Source organism: Paroedura picta, chromosome 7 (genome assembly GCF_049243985.1).
Source record: "Paroedura picta isolate Pp20150507F chromosome 7, Ppicta_v3.0, whole genome shotgun sequence".
NCBI classification, from domain to species: domain Eukaryota; kingdom Metazoa; phylum Chordata; class Lepidosauria; order Squamata; family Gekkonidae; genus Paroedura; species Paroedura picta.
Window position 1 is genome coordinate 65,048,879 of NC_135375.1, and position 21,046 is coordinate 65,069,924.

Here is a 21,046-nt window from a genome sequence, read left to right on the forward strand (position 1 = left end):
TACTGCCATACTTCCAGGATTTTACTAGATTGCTGATCTAGGAATCATCTTAAAAAGTATAGCTAGAGTTGACAAATGATATGCTGAAAGACAGAAAGGCATAGCTCCAGTCAGCCAACCTGATAAACCTGAAGCAGTCTAGCTGCATCTGATTGGTTGCTGAGAAAAAGAAGATGCTGGACTTGATGGACCACTGGTCTGATCCAGCAGGACTCTTCTTATGTTAATATGTTAATATGTTAATTATCTTTTAAGTTGTTTTTGTTTTAAATAACAAACTTGGAGCAGGACTCATAAAATCTATCTATCTATCCATCCATCCATCCATCCATCCATCCATCCATCCATCCATCCATCCATCCATCCATCCATCCATCCATAATCTACTGAGACAATGGATGGAAATTGTTGAAACTTTGCATATGTAAACCAATTAATGACAATACTTTTCCGAAGCAAAATCACACTCCTCTCTAGTCCATGTTCACTCCTTTGATGTGATGTTATTTCTTATACCATAATGAAGAACTCAGCTAAAGTTCCAGAGGATAATATGTGACAGAAATCTACTTCAGATGTCTACAAATTGCTCGGCTTGGATCATTGAAGAAAGAAACAGACCATGCAAACCATAATAAAAAGTGTTCTTTGCAGTTCTTAATTAAAACAGCTGTGTGAAAACAAATACCGTCCTTGTGTGTAACTTGCTTTGCCTTGCCACTAACCCTGTGCAACAACTCACTTCTGAATGAAACAGTCTCTCTCAGACAATGGTGCTGTTCAAAATAGATCCCATCCTATTATAGAATCACTCACTAAATAAAGAATAAGCAAGCAAAAGACAGTTACACACCATGACCAGAATGCCATATGCACACAATCTATCATTTACACATGATGAAAACCAACTACCCATATATGGCATTATAGTAACTTGCCTCATTAAATAAGTAACAATAAAGCTAGCAATAAACACTCCGTTTAAATAGAAGCTTTTATCTTTGGCTACATCCTTTGTAAATTTTACAAATTGGCTCATAAGTAATAGCTTAATTTCTACTGTTTATAATCTAAACAAATGCATGAGAATCAAAGCATGTTATTACAGGAAAGGAGGCATTGTAAGCCTGGAAAGGGCAGCAAATACTAGCCTGTTACAAGAAGGAACTATTTATTGTCTCCTGTGATTTAACTAACCAAACTTTTAATCAAATAAAATGTGGTCTCTCTTAAACTTGGGGCCTGATACGGTGGCAGAATAGTTTAGGCCACCTTCATCAAAATTCAAGCTAAGAATGCCCTAGAAGGCATCATGGCTCAGTGGCAAAGCAAATGCAGAAAGTCCATTGTTTTGTCCTTGGTATCATCCGCTAAGGGATCTTGGGAAACTAGGGTTACCAACCTCCATGTAGCTGCTGGAGACCTCCTGCCATTGCAAGTTATCTCTGGGTAACCAAGGTCAGTTTGCCTGGAGAAAATGGCTACTTTGGAAATTGAAATGTATAGCACTATGCCTCAAACCCCACCATTTTGAGGCTCCACCTCCCTACAATCCCCAGGTATTTCCCAACCCAGAGTTGGCAACCCTATGGACAGCAGATGTTGGGAAGGGATTTTCTCAGCCCGAGACTCCGGAGAGCCACTGCCAGTCAGAGTAGACAATAAGGAACTTTGTGGTCCTATGGTCTGTTTCAAGTTCTAAGAACATAAAACACAATCCTGCTGGATTACACCAACTATCCATCTAGTCCAGTATTCTGTTTCTAACAGTTATCAACCAGAAAGCTCTGGGAAATCCACAAGCAAAGAAGAAATACAAGTGCCTACTCCTACTGTTTTCCCTCCGGGCCTTAGTAGAGCACTAAATACATACATTTCATTTAGCCATCTCTGCTATGTGCCATCAATATCCTCCATGAATGTAGCTTTGTCGTTTGTTAAAGCCATCTAAGCCATCTTGTGGTTGCAAATTCCATGAGTACAGTATGCACTGTCTGGTGTGCAAAGAAGAGAAGAAGACTCACAGGGGGTAGCAAGAAGACAATTAGATGGGATAGATGGGAAGCACCCTGTTAAGTGGCATTCCTTGTTTGTCTCCAGATTGCTACTCTTTCCTCCTTCTTCTTGGAAGTGCCACATTCAGTCTTACCCTCTTTCTCAGCTAGAGATGTAGTGGAACCTATCTCTGTCCCATCTCTTTCCCACCAAGTACCGTCTATTAATTCCTAAATCTACTTTTTAATCAGGTTGTGCACTGTTGCTGTGTTAGTTACTCTGCCAACATTTTGTGATAATGTGCCTTCTTCAGTCTGTCCTTCATCAATGGTCCAACAGAACAGACACATTTTTTCAGGGTTTAACAGAAAATACTGCCACAAGATAGATAACCACTAGCCAAGAACCTCTTTCTCTGGTTGTCAGACTGCTAAGTAGATTTGATGCATCAGAAGAACCTTCTAACGTGAACAACTAATAATAGTGAATAAGTTTTGTATATAAGAAACTAGTGTGCTGCATCTAAATATTGTTCTATATGGTCAGCATACTATCTGAGATGGCGGTGAATCAACGACTGCATGAAAATTCACAAGCCAATTCCAAGAGTCCAACCATGATACTTTAAACTCACCCCTTTTAATGTTTCCTCCTTTGTAGATTCATAACAGAAGAATCTTTGCATTATAAAAATGCCAAGCATATATGCAACAAGATGGCAGATCCAAGCCACTGATATAAAAAGAAACTAATTGCTTACCCTGTAATAATCTGTGCTGTATACGTCTCTTGACATTCCAAAATCCCCAATTTTCACCAACAAGTTTTCACCAACTAGACAATTCCGAGTGGCAAGGTCACGGTGCACAAAGTGTTGCGATGCCAAGTAAACCATGCCAGCTGCAATCTGCTGGGCAATATGTAACATCTGTGACTGGGTCAGCTCAGCTAGACGATTACCTTCAGCCATCAGAACAGCATCAGGTCCGTGAGCCCTGCAATGAATACATGAAAATACAAGCAGATCCAGTTATAAATTTCCCAAAGATTAGAGACAGCTTTAGAAGTATTGGAAAACAAGAAAAACACAGATTTAGGGAGCAATCCTAAACACAATTTCTAAATAGCGTAGTATAGCAAATAAACCTATACTGGCAAATTGGCAATATGCACTACTGCATTTCAGTGATATTCATTCATTCATTCATTCATTCATTCATTCATTCATTCATTCATTCATTCATTCTATACTGCCTCCCCTCCCCCGCAGTTACAAGACATATAGGCACTACTCTAGTGTGCCCCATTGTGAACATACATTTGGGTGGTACTAGGAGCAAGGGGTCATTATCTTAAGAAGTCATTATCCCAAGGAGTCATTATCCTAAACTTTTACACTGCCAATGCTGGCACAAATCCCTCAGAAGACATGGATAGTGGCTAAACCAGTCCTCCTAAGCAATATATAAATTTGAGGCAGTACACTCATAACTTAGAAGATAGAGCATAAAGCACAGGGCTCTGGCCTTCTGTTAGGCACACTTTGAGCATCCCTTCGTGGCTGAAATTCTAGCCAAAGAACACTTCACACAAAAAGAGGATCCCTTTGCACAAACAGCCGAAGTGAAGAACAAACTATGTTGTAGTATATTTCTAACCAAGTATCCTTTGAGGTACTTCACCTCACAACACAACACCAAATGGTATTCTTCATTCTTCCACCTGGGGGTGCAAAGGGTTGCCAACTCTGGTTCGGGAAATTCATGGAGATCTAGGGGTGGAGCCTGGAGAAGGCAGAGTTTGGGGAAGTTTAGGTAAGGGAAGGAACTCAGTAGTATATGATGCCTTAGAGCCCACCCTCCAAAGCATCCACTTTCTCCAGGGAAACTTATATCCATAGACTGGAGGACCAGTTGCAATCCAAGGTCTCCATGCCCCATCTGGAGGTTGGCAGCCCTCAGGTACAAAGACAACACCCACCCACCCCACACACACCCATAGCAGAACCCCTGCCTCAACCTTGGAGTGTTCAAATATTTCCCCAGCCCTCCCACAGGAACTTATTCTATGTAGTGCCTCAACCATCCGTCCCTCACTGGTTGCCAGCAGTTTAGCATGTGCAGTTGAAGTAAGGACCTACTCCTTATTATTATTATTATTATTATTATTATTATTATTATTATTATTATTATTATTATTATTATTATTATTATTATTATACTTGGATTTGGATTTCCTTGCAGATGTGCTGGCAGCACAGCACCACACTGTCAGCACAACCTCATGTTGACACACCGTACCCGCAGGCAGGAGGAACAGGCAGCATAGTTATAGACTACTAGTCATGTCACTCTTACTTCATCTATGGTGCCTTTTGCCTTGAAAGACCAGAGATCCATGGAGCAACCCTGGCAAAACCTGCTGAGCAGCTCCTTACATGGAATGGGTAATTATTGGCTTCAGCAGCTCTACTATGCCCCTAAGGGGTGGAATTTCCCAGAAGAAAGCTGAAAAAATTGCAGAAGCACCATGTGCAGATCTTTTGAACCCAGTTACTTTGTTGTTACTGGGTAGTATTGCACATGATTGTCCTGGTGTCTCTTTGAAGATTTTTTGCAGGCAGCCACGCATCAAGAGTCAAGGCCGAGATCAACTCCATTCACCGGGGAGCCTCAACTATTTGTTTTGTCTACAGCAAACCAAATTCCGCAGTGACGGATGTGCTTCCAGTTTCCCTGCTGTGGGGTTGGTGATTCTCTTGTTCTAACCTAGCTCCTGCACCATTGCAAACTGCTTTTCACTTGTCTGGGCACTACTGCTGTTCCTCTCGTGGACTTGCAACTCCAGGCAACCCTGCAGTCTTCAGCGCAGCTTTCAAAGGTATGACAGCCTACCTGGAATAAGAGAATTGGCAACACAATTAATCTGCCTCGCTTTTGGTATTCTTGGTACATTTAAATCAAAGTGTGGATTGTCTTGCTGCAGACTTTCTGGTTTTGGCAGATCTGGACAGATTCCCACCCCCTGTCCCTCAGAATAAAAAGTGGGACAATATTTCAAACTTTGTGTTGAAATACTGATGCCTAGTCCTGACATTCTAAAGGCACACTGTGGAAGCTGACCTAGGGCTGCAGTTTGTACCTAAGGGTGATATTTGCATTATTAGACATGAGAAGTCCATTGATGCATTTGGTTTGTTCCTGATGCTCCTCAATTGCTTCTTCCAAACTTTGAAAATTCTGCCTGCAACAGCACTGTTTTAAACAGAGGGTGTGTCTAATAACACCCATTCCTACACAACCCAATTAAGGGGCACAAAACTGAGTGACACCATTTGCTTTTGAGTGTTCTTGAAGCATCTTGAGTGTTCTTGAAGCATCAGTTTCATATTTGGGCAGCCCCAGTACAAACCCCAAGACAAACTTGATGAGAATGACAAGTATTGTGATGCAAGTCCTGGGTGGAGTCTGCACGGAGCTTTTATTGCAATCCCAGGTCGATTCAGTCCCTGCCATCTACATAGAATGTGATTTCTGTTTTGATTTTGGATGATTTAAATTTTTCCTCTGCAACAAACATGATTGATTCAGAGTGACCCTACGTTTTCCTCGCAATATCCTGGAGTGCTTTTAACCCTTGATATTTTAAAAATCGCATGACTAAAGGTGCAGCTCTCTGCTTTTCCCCAAACTAACTTGCTGCCAAGCCTCCAATATTGTACAAAAGCCCAGTTCAAATGCTTCCTGGTTGCAAAACTTTCATCTCAAGATTTATTTTTTCTTTGTTTCCCTCTGGATTCTGTGCTCCAGAACCAGCAGAGATTTGCCTCTTCTCTGAAAGGCTGCTTGCTGTCTGGTTGGTTGCTCAGCTCCCTCCCCGGCTCCCTCACCCGCGCTCGTGCTGCTTCTCCACCGGCTTTCAAAAGAGGAGAAATACTACGCCCTCCCCTCTCTCAGCTCCCCGAATGGTGCAGAGCACTTTCTGTTTCAAGTCGGGGGGGAAGTAATGAGGAAGACCCGAGCTCAAATCGATCTGAATTCAACAGGAATAAACAAAGTAAGTGCAGATTCACCACTGTTTTCCTGAGTCCCGTTGGTCTGCAGAACAGTTACTATCTTTGTGGCCATCTGGGAGGGATGTGCAGAACAACTCAATTCCCACTGCTTCCCTGCTGAAATATAATACTCTATGCAAAGTCTACAAAGAAAGATTTGGTGATATCTGATATACTGGGATGTTTGAGTCTCTTCTCACAAATTTCATGACTAGCAATAAGTTTGCAGACAAAGTAAATTAGCATAAGTTTACTTCTAGTCCTGTATATTGTGTCTGTGGAATATCACAGCTTTTTTCTCCAAGGAATTTGAACAGCAAAGGAAAAAAGAAAAATGCCATGGGATGTCACTGATTAATAAGCCAAAAAGCTGGCATCTAAATGGAGGAGCAGGCAGGTTAACAGGGGTGACACCAGTCAGTTATCACTTCTCAATTCTGAGCTGAAAACAGATGCATTTTCATACTTTAAAGCCACAGGCACGTGGGAACATTAGAAAACAGAAACTGAGATTTGTCAGGATTTTAAGAGTGGTACATGGCCAAGTGTCGGATCATATGATGAAGAATTGTTTTTTATACCCTGCTTTCCACTACCTGAAGGAGTCTCAAAGCGACTTACAGTCACCTTCCTTTTCCTCTCCCCACAACAGACACCCTGTGAGGTAGGTGGGCTGAGAGAATTCAAAGAGAACTGTGACTGGCCCAAAGCCTCCCAGTTGGCTGCATGTGGCAAAGAAGTGGGGAATCAAACCTGGCTTGCCAGATTAGAAGATATCCCTTGTAACCACTACACTAAGCTGGGTATAAGCAATGAACTGTTTTGCTATAGACATGGGACTCCCATACATGTGCTTTCCCAGTGGTTGCCATATGGCTAAATATCAGCAGTATGCTCGTTGGACATATTCAGTATGCTCACTAGACATACTCAGCAGTGAGTATGCAGATCCAATGAGGTACTCAATTAAATATGCCAGTTTTCAATGCAACATCATTTCATGGCAGTAAATGGCACAAGTCCTCATACTACCTTGCAAGTCAATGGTCATCCCCCTGCTAATAAGTCACTAACTATGCTAAGGCGCAGAGTGGTAAGGCAGCAGACATGCAGTCTGAAACCTTTGCCCATGAGGCTGGGAGTTCAATCCCAGCAGCCGGCTCAAGGTTGACTCAGCGTTCCATCCTTCCGAGGTTGGTAAAATGAGTATCCAGTATGCTGGGGGGTAAACGGTAATGACTGGGGAAGGCACTGGCAAACAACCCTGTATTGAGTCTGCCAAGAAAACGGCATCATCCCAAGGGTCAGACATGACTCGGTGCTTGCACAGGGGATACCTTTACCTTTTAAAGGCAAAATGATGATCTTTAGGAAAAGGCTTCACAAATGTAAGTGAAGTGCAGAAGGCAGTGTAGTACCCAAACAGACCAAAGTATTTTGGGTAACCATTAGAAAAGGTTCAGATCTACAGTTTTAAGGACCAAAGGTGCTCTTGTGAAATTTTACACCACAAAGGGAGGGTTTTTGATTGAACCAACTCTGAAATTAGATCAGATCAAAGTTGTTCTACAATGTCTATATGGAGTAGAGGTTTGGGGCTGGAATGATCCTTGTGTATCATCATGTGGTACTGACTGCAGAGTAGATCTCATGATGATGCAGAAAGATGCTACCCGGGTACCCTCCTACAACAGTATTCTCCACTGATATTTCATATTGGATGATACCCAAGGTGTCTCTTTAACCAACACCAATCTCTAGGACTGGGTGTTCATGTGTGATGCAGTTACAGATAGATGGTCACTCTGGTTTAGATCGCTTAGAAGGGACCACATCAGAGCCTTCTACCGATCTAACATGAACCTTGGTAATCTTAGGAAAGCCTTTATACCTGTTCGGTTCCAGACCACACCAGCAGCCTTCCAAAACAAAAAAACAAAAAAACAAAAAACCCACCCACATGTGCAGAAGTCTGGTTCCACATACAGAAGTCTGGTTCCAAAGGATTTGCCCCATTATATTCTATCCTGCCTTCTTTATACAGGCCCTAGAACCAAATTTTCTGCAGCAGTCCTTTAGGGCTTAAACTCTTTCTTGGAAACAGAGAAGGTGATTTTTCTTTTCTCAGATACTGACTCGATCATTTCATACAGAGGGTCACTATTTGCCTTGGCAGCCAAGAAAATGCCAGCAAAAGTTGCTTTTGAAAAGTGATTAAAAAAAACACACAATAAGCACTTTTTGATCTAGATATTTTCATGATCATATTTATGATTTATGTTTTACATTCTTTGTGATTGATTGCAATGGCCTTTGGCTAAATACAGTAAATACCATCATTCATTCACTGCCAGATAGTCAGCTTGTGCCAATGTAGCTTAAGGGTCCATTGTGGCTCAAATGCCTTTAAGAGGGCAAAATGTCCGATAATTCCAGTCATGTTTCTGCACTGCCACACTCTGCTCTCCCAAGCCTTGGGAGGGGGGCATCCGTACACACTGTTCCTTGTGGAAGTATCTATTTTGCCCTGCCTTACTGGGCAGGTAGGACAACACAGGTCAACTTGCAGTAGCCAGTCTGCTACATCACAAATCTTTGCCTAACATCTGTAAGAATACATTTGAACACAAACATTGGCTTCTCTTTTTTGGCTTGCATTCCGTTTATGCCTAGAGAATGGCAACTCTGCTTCTGCCGCCTCGATGCCGCTACTCTTCCCCTCGCTCTCACAGCTGCACCCAGAGAGGCTCCTGACCTTCAGATCCTGCCCTGCAATTCGACACTGTGAGGCAGGCAGGAAGCAAACACTGAAGGACACTTGTGGGGCAGCTGAAGCAGAGAGAGCTTATTTTGATCAGTGGCCTTGGGGGGCGCTGCAGGGTAAGAAATCAATGCTCCTTCGGGTCCCCATCACAAGCAGGCTTTCATTTGCATCACAAGCTGTGACAAAAATGGCAGAAGATTGTCGGGGAGTCCTTTTTAATGTAACAAATTTGTGTCCTGTATACAAATAAATAAATAACTCGCTGAAACCAAGGCAAGGACTTTGCAATTCTGATCTCTGTGAGAGGCAGCACCAGATAAATGAAAGAATGTTTCCAGTGCTGTTGAAGGGCTGCAGCAATTATTCATTTTAATTCCTGTGTTTAAAGGCATCACCTTTCCCCCACATCTATTCACACTCTGTCTTTGAACAGCACTGATATCTCTTTTATGGTTACAAAGCTTGAGGTGGGAAATACCTTGTGCGCAGTAGGAGGCACTTCCAAGGAAGCATGCCTCAGATCAGGGTGTGGCCAAAGGCAATCTCCCTGTGCAAATGGATCCAAGCCCTTTGGCCAGCAACGGGTTAGGTCCTGAGCACATAAGCCTCGCAAGCTGAAACAGTGGCTGCAAGAGCAGAGGGGGCCGGGTTGGGCCGTTTATATCTCCCATCTAGAATTTTTGTAGCCCAAAGACCCTAGTGGAATGCTGGTTTATTTATTAAATTTATACCCCACCATTCTGTGCATGAGTGGTGCTCAATGGTATTTCAAACATAACATATAAAGCCATGTACACAAATAAACCTGTACTGAAATAGACAGAAGTACATTACCAAAATCGAGAGACTACAATAAGAAACACATTCACAACACTAAGCTGATAATCATCATCACAAAAAGGCAATCAGACCACAGTAAGCTGTACATGCAACAATGATAGGAAACAAGACATAATAAACTTATACAACAGTGTTTATAAGGCAAGATAAGAAAACATTCCCTGATCCTGAAGCAATAGGCATTCTCTGGAACTACTTTGGCATGGAAAGAAAGAAGACAGCCACTATCCCAAAGCCTATTTGCTTAAAACTCTGATAGAATATGGCAGATTTGGCAAAAAGTAGTAATTTTCTCCAGTATTTGACAATTTAGGGTGCTAAAAACCCTTCCAAGTAGGGTTTCTATAGGCAGTTCCCCATTCCCCCCTCCACATACAAATTGTGCACCAAAATCTGTTCCCACCATGGCTAGGCTGTTATCATCTAAGAGAGAACCAAACATAGTATTCATACCCTGGTGTCAATAAGCCAGCTAGGCTGCTTGATGCATTTCATACAACACAGGAAAATACTAATAACATCCCAGAAAAAGGAGCAGCTGACTTGGGGACCAAATGGAGAACTGGGGATGGGAGATGGTCCTGGATAACCGGAGAACCAGAGTAAACACCTACTTCAGAAAGATCAGGCATGTGTCACACCCAGGACAAACAATACCAGGATTGATCAGATCCTGAGAATGTGTCCCATGTGGATAAAAAGTTTTATCTTGAGCAGGGCTGAACAATCTTTCACTGTCATGGTAATGCCAGCTAAAAACAAGCATCTGCTTCCTTAGAGCCTAAACAGTACTTTTTGTACATTGGAGATGTCTGCCGGTCCCAGCCTATTTACTAAATTATTTGTAAACATTGGACAACTGATCAAACTTCAGTGAAAAATCTGTAATGCGACCCTCAACAGAGTTATTCCAGTCGCATTTCACTGCAATCATATGGGCTTGAACTGGAGTAATTCAGTATAGGATCATATTGTTGATCTGTATCAGTGATGATAAAAAAATATGCTATTGTTTTAAAAAGAAAGATGAGATTGTCCAGATGTCGTGGAGGCTATCACTTTTTTTGTTAGAGCCATAACAGCAATGCATATTAACATCTGATATTTTTCAATCCATAATTTTTACAAACTAATTTCATATATAATGTGTGGAGGGATTGGCTCTATCTACCCCAGCATCTGCATCTGATCACATCCACAGAACTTATAAGCAGTGTGCATGTAGGCTTTTGTATGTACAACTAGGACCTTGCAAAAATGGGGATAAAATTTGTATGAACATAAATCGTCTAGCTATCAGCAGTATGTACATATGTGAGACAGCTCAGGAGATCTAGACCGTTTCTGCATTAGGAGGCATACTTTGTTTTAGCCTTGCTTCGGATTTCCTATGGATGCTGCAAGTTGACACTAGGCTTTCCACATTTGGACTTTCCTCCCCTCATTTCCCTGGCTGAAATTTGTGATATGTTTTCCTCATCTGAGTCTGACAGAGCAGCCTCCCATCATACTTTGCTCCCTTTTCCTTTTCAATTTTTTTTAACAAAATCGTACCTGCTTGCACATTTCTTTTCATTGCGCCCCTTAATTCCACCACCATTCTGTGCCCTCGATCACCTTCCTCCCTTTCCCCCCAAAGTGTACTGAATGTAATTTAAAAAAAAAACCCACCCTAGGTTATCATGTCACAACACTGCTGTACAAGACTGTTTTTTTAATACTTTGAAAAAGTGTTGTAATGTGATCACCCCATTTTTTTTTTTAAGGCAGATTTTTCGGAATGGTGGGAGAGAGGGGGAAGAAGGGGCAGGAGAATGGTGATGAGGAAAAGGGTGTCTACAATGGACTCAAAATGATGAGTGTGGGAAAAACTCAAATGCATGCATTTCTCCATTGGGCAGCCTCAAATTAGATTCTCCCTTGACAGATGAAATTGCTGTAACCAGGAATTTCCAAACCATAGGGTTATTCAGAGGGCAATTTGGGACTGCAGATTTTAATGTTGAAAAGACAGCCCTTTAAAAATGCAAATCCAAACAATATCACTAGAGCAGAAATCGTACCAGCAAATATATGGATATTGGGGACATGATCCTGCCTCTCTCCTCAGAACATATTGTGTCTTGTAGAGTTTGGAAGCAATCCTAAACATGCCCACATAGATGTAACTCCCATTTTATTCATACGGGTTTACCCCCAGAAGTGTGTTATCAGGACTGTAGCTTTTTATTTGTAGGTGTTTGGCTGCTTTTAAACTAACATACTCAATTTATTTCAATTATTTAAAATATCTTCATTCCAGCATATATTATAATCAATTAAAAGGCTGAAAACAGAAGCAATGTCAGTTCTACATTCTCACTACTCTGTAGAGTAAGCTAACATATTTTGTGAACTTACCTGAGGAATTTGTTGAGGTCCCCATGCTTCATGTATTCAAAAACCATAATGAGCGGATCCCCCTCCACACAAACTCCGTAGAATTTCACAATGTGTTCATGCTGTAAATTAGTTAGCAGTTCTGCCTCTCGGTGGAAGTCTTTGCGGGCATTATCACTAGCATCTTTTAGTGTCTACAAACACAATGGAAGAAACAATGAAACCAAACAAAGAGGGAAGTAATACGCATTTTCAGAACTGCACTTTTTTGTCTTATGAAAAAAATCATGCAATTTGTATACTGTTGTGTTGTTGTCTGTTATAATTCTTATTATCACAGCGAAACCCCCCCCCCCTTTGTTCCATCTTAGAGGTTCTTGAATTGTTCTTCCATAGGGGGAAAAACACCACTTCTTGCAATACTGAATAACATTTTCCCCAGTTGCAATTTGCACTAATGCATTCTCTCATATGGTGACCTTTCTCCCAAAATTCCAGAGAGTCCTGCATTTTAGCAATCTTGTAATTCAATGGCTGTCCCACTATCAAGGCCTGAAAGCCCAGACTGTGTTACAAAATGGAATTACTTTTCAAGAGACAGCTGCGTTGGGATCATGTCTGTATGCCAGATAGAGTGCCATTTGGGAAGTAAAAGAGACCTAGTTTTTTGAAAATGCATGTCTTTTACAACACTGACCCTTTGTAAAATGTCCTCTGGAGGAGATTTGGGGAGAGTGAGCTGTTCTGTTATTCAATTACAATTTTGAGGTGGGGGAGAGACACCAAACCTAAGTTCTGTTACATTCCATCGCGAAAGATGGCAAAATGAATGTGTGCTTTTGATTTCTGAGAACCAGATGATTTGTGTGATGGAGCTGTTGCTGTGGATACACTGTTCTGTGACAGCCAAATGCATTATGTCTCCAAATCCAGATATGTTATTGATGTTGGAGAATTATGGCTGCTAAACCATCTTTGCAACCTCCCCAAATAGCTTTTGCCCTGAATGCAGGACCTCCTTTGTCAAAATGCTGCAGACTTCATTTGTCTCTGTTTCCCGTGCTTTTGTGATTCCTTAAAAGAGCTTATGTATTCTTCCAGACTGTTTCCAGTGCCTAGAACAGCTTCAGTAGGCTGGTTTCTTCTCCTTTAAGTCCTTGCACAAGGGCAGCTTCTGTTTAAAAAGTGTTCCTGAAACCATCTTATCCAAGATGATCCTAAACGTAACAGGGATATCCTGCACTGAAGACAGACTCACACCTCAGTGCTCAAAATGATCATCTCCACTGAAAAGCTGTTGCTCAGCAATCTATACTGTGGCCTCTAGCTTGTACTCTATCCACAACATTTCAGCCAGGAGGAAAAAATATCAGGGTGGATTCTTAGAATTCTACAGTTCTGGCCTGAACAAACAAACAGAGAGGTGCTGGAATACCTGTAATGTTGTACAGGCAGTCAGAAGAGTATGCATGTACATACATAGAGTGGATGTACTGCTTTCAGATCCACCATTCATAGGTTCAGCCAAACATCTGCAAAGAGCCTGAGACATGTATGCACATGGGGCCTTTTGCTTACGCAGGGGGATATTGTTTGCATTGTAATGAGGACTCAGACACCTTACATTTGGCAAAATTTGGCCACAGCTTTATTCGTATCTGAGGTGGGTGCAATATGAAGAGATCTGTCCTCTTGCTGCTAACCAACTGCGAAGGCAGTATCAGATAGCAGGCCACTGCCCTGGTTTCCCAGGCTCACAGGGTCCCTCCAAAGATCTACTATCCCACAGGAGGTGGCTACTGGAAGAAACCTGCTGGGTGTCATCCTCTGTAGCAGTGGTCCCCAACCTTTTTATCACTGGGGACCACTCAACGCCAGGGACCACTCACCGGGGACCACTCAACGCCTTTTACTGAGGCCCGGTTGGGGGGGGGGGTAGTTTACTCTCAACCACTGCCCTAACGCTCTCTGATCGCTATGGTAATGTTTAAACATCCCTTCAAAATAAAATACAGACACGCCACAACAATGAACATAAGGAGCATTTTATTTTCATGGAAATTTTAACTCATGACAATGACAAATCAATGGGAACCCTGAGCTTGTTTCTCTGCAACGAGACAGTCCCATCTGGGAGTGATGGGAGACAATGACACCCGAAGTGTGTTGTAAAGGGCCGGGGGGGATGAAGTAAAGGGCTGGGGGGGGGGAGAGAAGGCGTCCTTCAGGGCCCACCTCCAATTAGTCAAAGGACCACATGTGGTCCGCGGCCCACAGGTTGGGGATCACTACTCTGTAGGATTCCTCAGTCAGGTTCCTCACCTGGAAACGCAAGCCGCATCACGGCCCTCTCATGCCTCTTGGCCCACATCCTCACAGCTTTTTATGGGAGCCCCTAAACTCTGGGGAGGCCAGTGCACAAGTTTGGCCATCCCCACAAACAAGCCTCCCCATTCAGACATGGGGTGATGGGTGTAACCACAAAATGGCTACTGTAGACAACCATACCCTGAAGAAGTCTAAGTGTAGCGGACAAGAGGAGAAAATTTTAAGGGCCATTCCGCACGACTTAAAATGTAGCAGAATTCTTACCTTTAGGAAACACTACAAATTCAATGTTCCGCATGACATCGCAACCAGTCTGCAACACTCCTGCAACACTCCCGCAAAAAGCACTTCGTTGTAGCGCTTTTCGGGAAATCGGGAAAAGTGGATTCCCCCTTTAAAAAATGCTAAACTTCTGTGCACAAGCTGCAACAAATCAGCGAAAGACACGTGCGTTCTCAATGTAGTGGTAGAAAGAAAGTCCCTCCCCCGCTCTTGCCCCCAACTTCTGAAGAAGCAATCGCCATTTTTTTCCTTAGACCGGCGAAAGCAACAAACCAGCGAGGCTTCACTGGCTAAAGACCCTCCACAGAAGTGATTTAAAGTAAAGCAAAGCTCCCTAACTTCCCAAGCACAACATAGGCCCCTGTTCGGCAGTGCCTGTAATTTCGGCCACAAATTGCGCCAGTGGGGGGGGGGAATTTTTTTTCTACTTGAGGAGCGTGTAAACGATTAATCGCCAGCTCCTACGCCAGCAAAAAAGTCTTGCAACGATTTAACACAGGTTTGTTGCAACGGGTGTCTTTGGTTTCAAAATAAAACAGTTCTTAAAGGGAAAGGGGCTTTTCATGAGCATGAACACAACAGCCAATTGGCTGTTCCATTTGATTGACGGCCAGGGGCAGGAAGAAGCGCAGAAAAAAATTGCTTCCTTTGATTCCAGCGAGACCGGAAACCTGTGGGGAATGAATGAAACGCTACTTGGACTTCTATATTCCACTAAAAAAAAAGGTATGCGGAATGACAAAATTTCACTGTTTAATATAGCGTTTCTGCATTCTGTAAACAATTGGCAACATTGGTCCTTGTGCAGAGTGGTCCTCAAAATACACTGGGAAAGAGAAGTCAGAGAGAGAATAATATTGACACTGTTGGGGTGGTTGTCACTGAAACACTATTTTAATATGCACAGCCAGTCAGATCTCCAATGGGCAATCAAAAGCTTACCTGAGAAAGGTGCTGGCAGGCATAATGGCACCACTGGGCACCACACTAATTTTTTTTGCCTATTTTCTATTGATGTGTCCTTGGCTGGGTGGATATGCTTTGGGATGTGTATTTGGATATTATGGAGGCACTATGAAAAATGCAGATTGGCTTGCTGAAGGAATTTTATGCCATTTCTCCTGGAAAGCTAGCCCAAGGCAGCTTACAAAATAACATAAGAAAACACAATCATTAAAAGTTATACATTAAAGCCCTGTATTGAAAAAAGCTCACCAAATATTTTAAAAGCACATTGAATTTGTATCCAAAGAAACACTGTAGGAACAGGTGTTCAAATAAAGTGATAGTGGATAATCAGAAGGGTGCAGAATATAAAGAAGAATTCATTTTTGTACTCTGCTTTTCACTACCCGAAGGAGTCTCAAAGCAGCTTGCAATCACCTTCCTTTTCTTTCCCCACAACAGATACCCTCTGAGGTAGGTGGGACTGAAAGAGTTCTGAGAGAAACTGCTCTGTGAAAACAGCTCTAAAAGGACTGTTGACTGGCCAAAATCACCCAACTGGCTGCATGTGGAGGAGCAGGAAATCAAAACTGAGGCTGATTCCGCACAAGGACCAATGTTGCCAATTGGTCACACAAAGTGGAGACACTATTTTTAAAAGTGCAATCCTGGCATTACGCATACCTGCTTTTTTAGTGGAATCTAGTAGCATTTCATTCGTTTCCCACAGGTTTCTGGTCTTGCAAAAATCGCTAGACAGGAAGTGATTTTTCCTATGCTTTGCCCCGCCCCTGGCCGTCAGTCAAACGAACAGCCAATAGCGGTTGTTATCATGCTCCGGGAAAGCCCCTTTCCCTTTAAGAAAAGTAAAAAAAAACAAAACTACACGTTGCAACGAATATGCGTTAATTTGTTGCAACGGAGAGACCCATCTAGCTGGCAGCTGGCGTGTGAGCTGGCGATTCATCATTGCAACGCTCCCCCGAATGAAAAGAAAAATCCCCCCCCCGCACGGGCGCGATTTTCAGCCGAAAATAAAGCGAACTTGCAAACGGGGCTGTGTTTTGCTTGGTGACTTAGGGGAGCTTTAAAGTACTTCTGTGGAGGGACTGTAGCCGGAGAAGCCTCGCTGGGTGAATGAAGGCTCGCCGGTTCATTGCTTTCTGCTCGCTCCGAGAAAAAAAAAAATGGCGATCGCTTCACCGGAAGTTCGGAGGAGAGAGCCAGGGGGAGGGACTTTGCTGGAACCACAACAATGGGAACGCACAGGTTTTTTTTGCTAGTGTTGCAGATTGTTTGCAAGAGTGTAGCGCTTTTCGGAGGGTGAATCCATTTTTCTGGATTTCCCTTTAAGCGCTACAACGAATCGCTTTTTGCGGGACTGTTTCAGGAGTGTGGCAGATTGTGTACGACGTTTTGGGAACGGCAAATTAGTAGCATTTACAATTTGCAAGCCTTTTGCAACATTGAAGTTGTGCAGAATGGACCTGACTCTCTAGATAAGAGGCCACCACTCTTAACCACTACACCAAGATGATGCACCAAAACTAGAAAATATATGTGGAATGGAATGAATGCCATATAGCTACTTCCATCTGTAAAATACTAGAAGATCAGCAATTACAACACATAGTTTTCCCTCAGTCTACATGTTACCCAAATATCAATTAAATTCTTTGGCACAAAAGCTGCTTCCAAAATAATATAATTGAATTAAGCTCCTCCCAGACAAACAGAAAATAAAAATAAACTTGACATTCCCCGCCCTTCCCACACACATCTTTCTCTGTATGTGTGTTGTGGGCCTCTTTTTTATATTAAAATTGATTTTTTTGGGTGTGATGTCATTGCCTCTAAATTTATTTATTGATAAAATGGGAATATTTGCCATCCCCCCTCAGGAAAATATTTTGAGTTTTAGCCTTCCCTCAGAGCACAATAGCAGCTATTTCCTAACAGGCATACACAATGCTCTTCTGGGTTGCCGAGCAACCAGCAAGAAGGCATGTCAAGGATCCAATGAATGAAAAAGAAAATGTGGCAACACTTTAACATGAAACAAGATGATGGTGCTCCCTTCTGGGTCAACTGGCTCAGTTGTCTGCCTAAAATTCTAAAATCAGAGTGGTGAAGGCGTGTCAGTATTCTCAGAATAACAAAAGGTGAAAAGTGAAAGGAATCCCATTCAAAAAGCAACACTTGCTTGCTGGAGCTTGGGCCTTATTAGTGTCTAAGCCTGAAGCATATGAAACAAGAGAGTGCACAGTGTCTTGATACTCCTACGGAAGAAGCTGAACCAGAATGTAAGGTTATAGAGAAGAGCATCCATTAGAAACTGTATGCCTTTTTTTATGAGAAGCATTCTGACTCATGGGACATGCATCACTTGTGGACTTAATTTCCACATTAAACATTCATAATCTAAACAATTAAACAGGGATGACTGCAACTGTTTATTAAAAACGAAGATGTCTCTTTTTTTCTTTTTTACCTTCACTGCAACCAAGATCTTATCCTGCTCAGGACACAGGTTGTAACATTCAGCCAAGAAGACTTTCCCAAAAGCTCCTTCTCCTAGCTCTCTTTTTAGAACAATATTGTGTCTCTTGATGTGCTGGACAACTGTAAAATGAAGATATAGTGAGAATTAGCAAGGAATCCCCATGTCCCATCAACTGCTGTACAAGCCAAAGGCCAGCCTATAGAAGAGAATATGAGGTGGTTATTGCCATTTTGTCCCCTGTGCTTCAGCTCAACAGTGAGAAGGCTTCCCTATCAGTGCTGGATACACGTTTTTACAAGGGGGATAACCTTTTGTCATTGAAGTCACAGCACTGCCATTCAGGGCCAAATCCTGGCAACCACAAACATTGGTGGATCACATATAAAGCTGGTATACAAACATCCCAAGTGGCATCTGTCTTTTAAGACTCTTCAAGTGCAATCAAACACACTTTGTGGACAAAAACCTAATTGGACAGAGAATAAAACAAGAAAAGCCAAGGGAAAATTCAACCCTTTAGTGACTGCCCGCAAGGCTGAAGTCTTCATCTTCCATTTATTTAAGTACGATAATAAGGTAAAGCATGAAGAATCATGGAGTTAGCAAGGGCAATAGGCCATCATGGTCAAACTCCTTTGAGACACAATGTTATATACTTAAGAGTCTGACATATACCTCAAAAATAATGATATTTCACAGTATTTCTATGCACTTTGTTTATTTCACTACACATGGTGCCTGGAAAATGTGTTACAGTTTTGCAGAAAGCGCTAGGAATTAACCTGCAACAGTGACTTGTGCAGCAAAGGACGTCTTCCAAAGCATATACCCGCCAAGTCAGATTGGGCTGTTCCTGCTCTCTTGTTACCCAAGACGACTCTACTGTGGCCCCCAGGGAAGGAATGATCCATGTTATATAGATGAAAGTTTCACTATGCACTTATTGTCAGAGAAGGCACGTGTGGCTTGTTGGTAGAAGGTCCCAGCTTCAATCCCTGGCAGCTCCAGCTTAAACATCTCAAATACAGCGAAGGACCTTCTCTCCCTAACACCCAGGGAACCGCTGCCGTTCAGAACTCTCACTCTATTGAACTAGATGAGTCAGTGGTCTAATTCAGTATAAAGCAGCTTTATATTTTTTTCATAATTTGCAATGTATTTATTAATATGCTAGGAAAATAAACTACAGCTGTGACAGAGAGGGATTGAAAATACATGTTTTTTTATTTCTACAGTAAAGAGAATGAGGTGGCTGGATGGAGTCACTGAAGCAGTGGGTATGAACTTAAATGGACTCCGGGGAATGGTAGAGGACAGGAAGGCCTGGAGGATCGTTGTCCATGGGGTCGCGATGGGTCGGACACGACTTCGCACCTAACAACAACAACAGTAAAGGAACACAAAAACCCTGAAGAAAAAGAAATGACTGTACATCGGGGCTAAGCAGCATTGCAGCAGCAACTCCTGCCCTGCCCTGCCCTGTCTGCATTCATGGAAGGTGGTCCCCAGGACTGAGAGCTCTGCTTCTTTGAAAATGCCATATGCGGAAATCTCTACATGCACACACTTGCACAATGGATCTGTGCAGGTGAGCAGGGCTATGAGCAGCACCCTGGTGTCACTCTGCTTGCCATACATGTTCATGTCACAAGATCAATACCTGCTGCAGTTCATGGCTGTATGTGTGCCTGTATGGATGGATGCACCCAAATTAAATAGCCACATCCTCAGAAAAAAAAATCTGTACTACAGTTTATATGAACAGTCATATTGTCTCCACAGGAATTCTTCCTGGGAATTGTAGGGACTGGGCATTTCTTAGTACCCTCATTCAACTCTATGATTTTGGTAGTGAAGTGGGGGTGGGGAGCCATGACAGTTAAAATGTGATGAAGTGTGATAGTTTGCATTGGCTATGCTTTTCAGCATTAATGGATGAAAAGAAAATCAAACAGGAACATGGAATAGGTTTGCACTATTGGGGGAAGGCGTTCATTTTTTATGGAATTGAGGTCATTGATTATCCTGAAACAATCTGGTCATCAGAGTTGACTCAGCCAGGTAGAAAATGATTCTGAACACTGTTGTTTCAAGAAATAAGTTATAAAGAGAGGAAACTCTGAAAAACAGACCATGTTTTTTTTCTCTTGTCACTTCCATTTTTTTATATCTTTAACAGCTGTTCTCCTTTATTACACTGCACAGAAAAGGAAAGAGAGGGAGGAAATTCACATAACCCAAGAAGATAGACTATGTCCTCCTCTTTTAATTAAATCCAACCTACTCTGTGGATCTCATCACTTGCTCCTCTTAAATTAAACTGCCACTTACTCTGTCTGCTTCATGCAACAACCAGGATAAAGAAGATATTTCATTCTAGCAAATATGATTTACACTCTAGCTCTGAGATACAATGTAGGGGAGAGAGAAATAAGACAAGAAGAACAAAATTGCCAAAGCAACGTGCCAAAGCAGCTTGTGCCAAAGCAACTGGCCACTGATAAGACTGTAATCTTGGATCCTTAAATGTTTCCTTTTATGTCTAGGGCTAATTCTGCACTTACTTTTTTCCCCGCTGTCAATCTTGCTGAATTCAGATTGATTTGAACCCGAGTCTTTCTGATTTGTTTCCCCCCCCAAATTGAAACAGAAACCCTTCTGCACTTGAGCACTGGGCTGCTCATCTCTTTTCTTTCCTAAAGAAGCAAGTGGGCAGGTAGACGGGCAGGCAGGGGAACAGAGCCGAGCAGAGCCAGCAGCAGCCTCTCACAGAATGAGGCAAATCTCTGCTGAGAGAAGTGTGGGATTCTGCAGCACAGTCACTTTAAAACTTAAAAAAAAATCTTGGAAGGAAAATCTTGCAACTGGGAATTAGGAAATCTTTGAACTGGCACCCAGTCAATCAGGGACAGACTGCTTCTCGATCTCATCAAAGCAGCTTGATTAATTATACTCA

The 21,046-nt window shown here is 42.4% G+C and overlaps 1 protein-coding gene and 1 long non-coding RNA gene across 9 annotated transcripts in view; one reads left to right on the top strand and one right to left on the bottom strand.

The window, feature by feature from the left end:
• The window catches only part of NTRK2 (neurotrophic receptor tyrosine kinase 2), a 208,550-nt gene that overhangs the window by 32,481 nt on the left and 155,023 nt on the right, over positions 1–21,046 (bottom strand). For all 8 annotated transcript variants that reach the window (XM_077344644.1, XM_077344643.1, XM_077344641.1 and 5 more), the window contains 3 exons: positions 18,079–18,209; positions 12,054–12,226; positions 2,756–2,990 (listed from right to left, as the gene is read on the bottom strand). In XM_077344644.1, coding sequence (XP_077200759.1) covers positions 2,756–2,990; positions 12,054–12,226; positions 18,079–18,209 — 539 coding nt within the window. The remainder of the gene's footprint in view (positions 1–2,755; positions 2,991–12,053; positions 12,227–18,078; positions 18,210–21,046) is intronic.
• Positions 4,170–19,607, top strand: LOC143841036 (uncharacterized). The gene is made up of 3 exons (XR_013232535.1): positions 4,170–4,875; positions 5,805–6,051; positions 19,326–19,607. It is a non-coding gene; the product is annotated as an uncharacterized LOC143841036 (long non-coding RNA).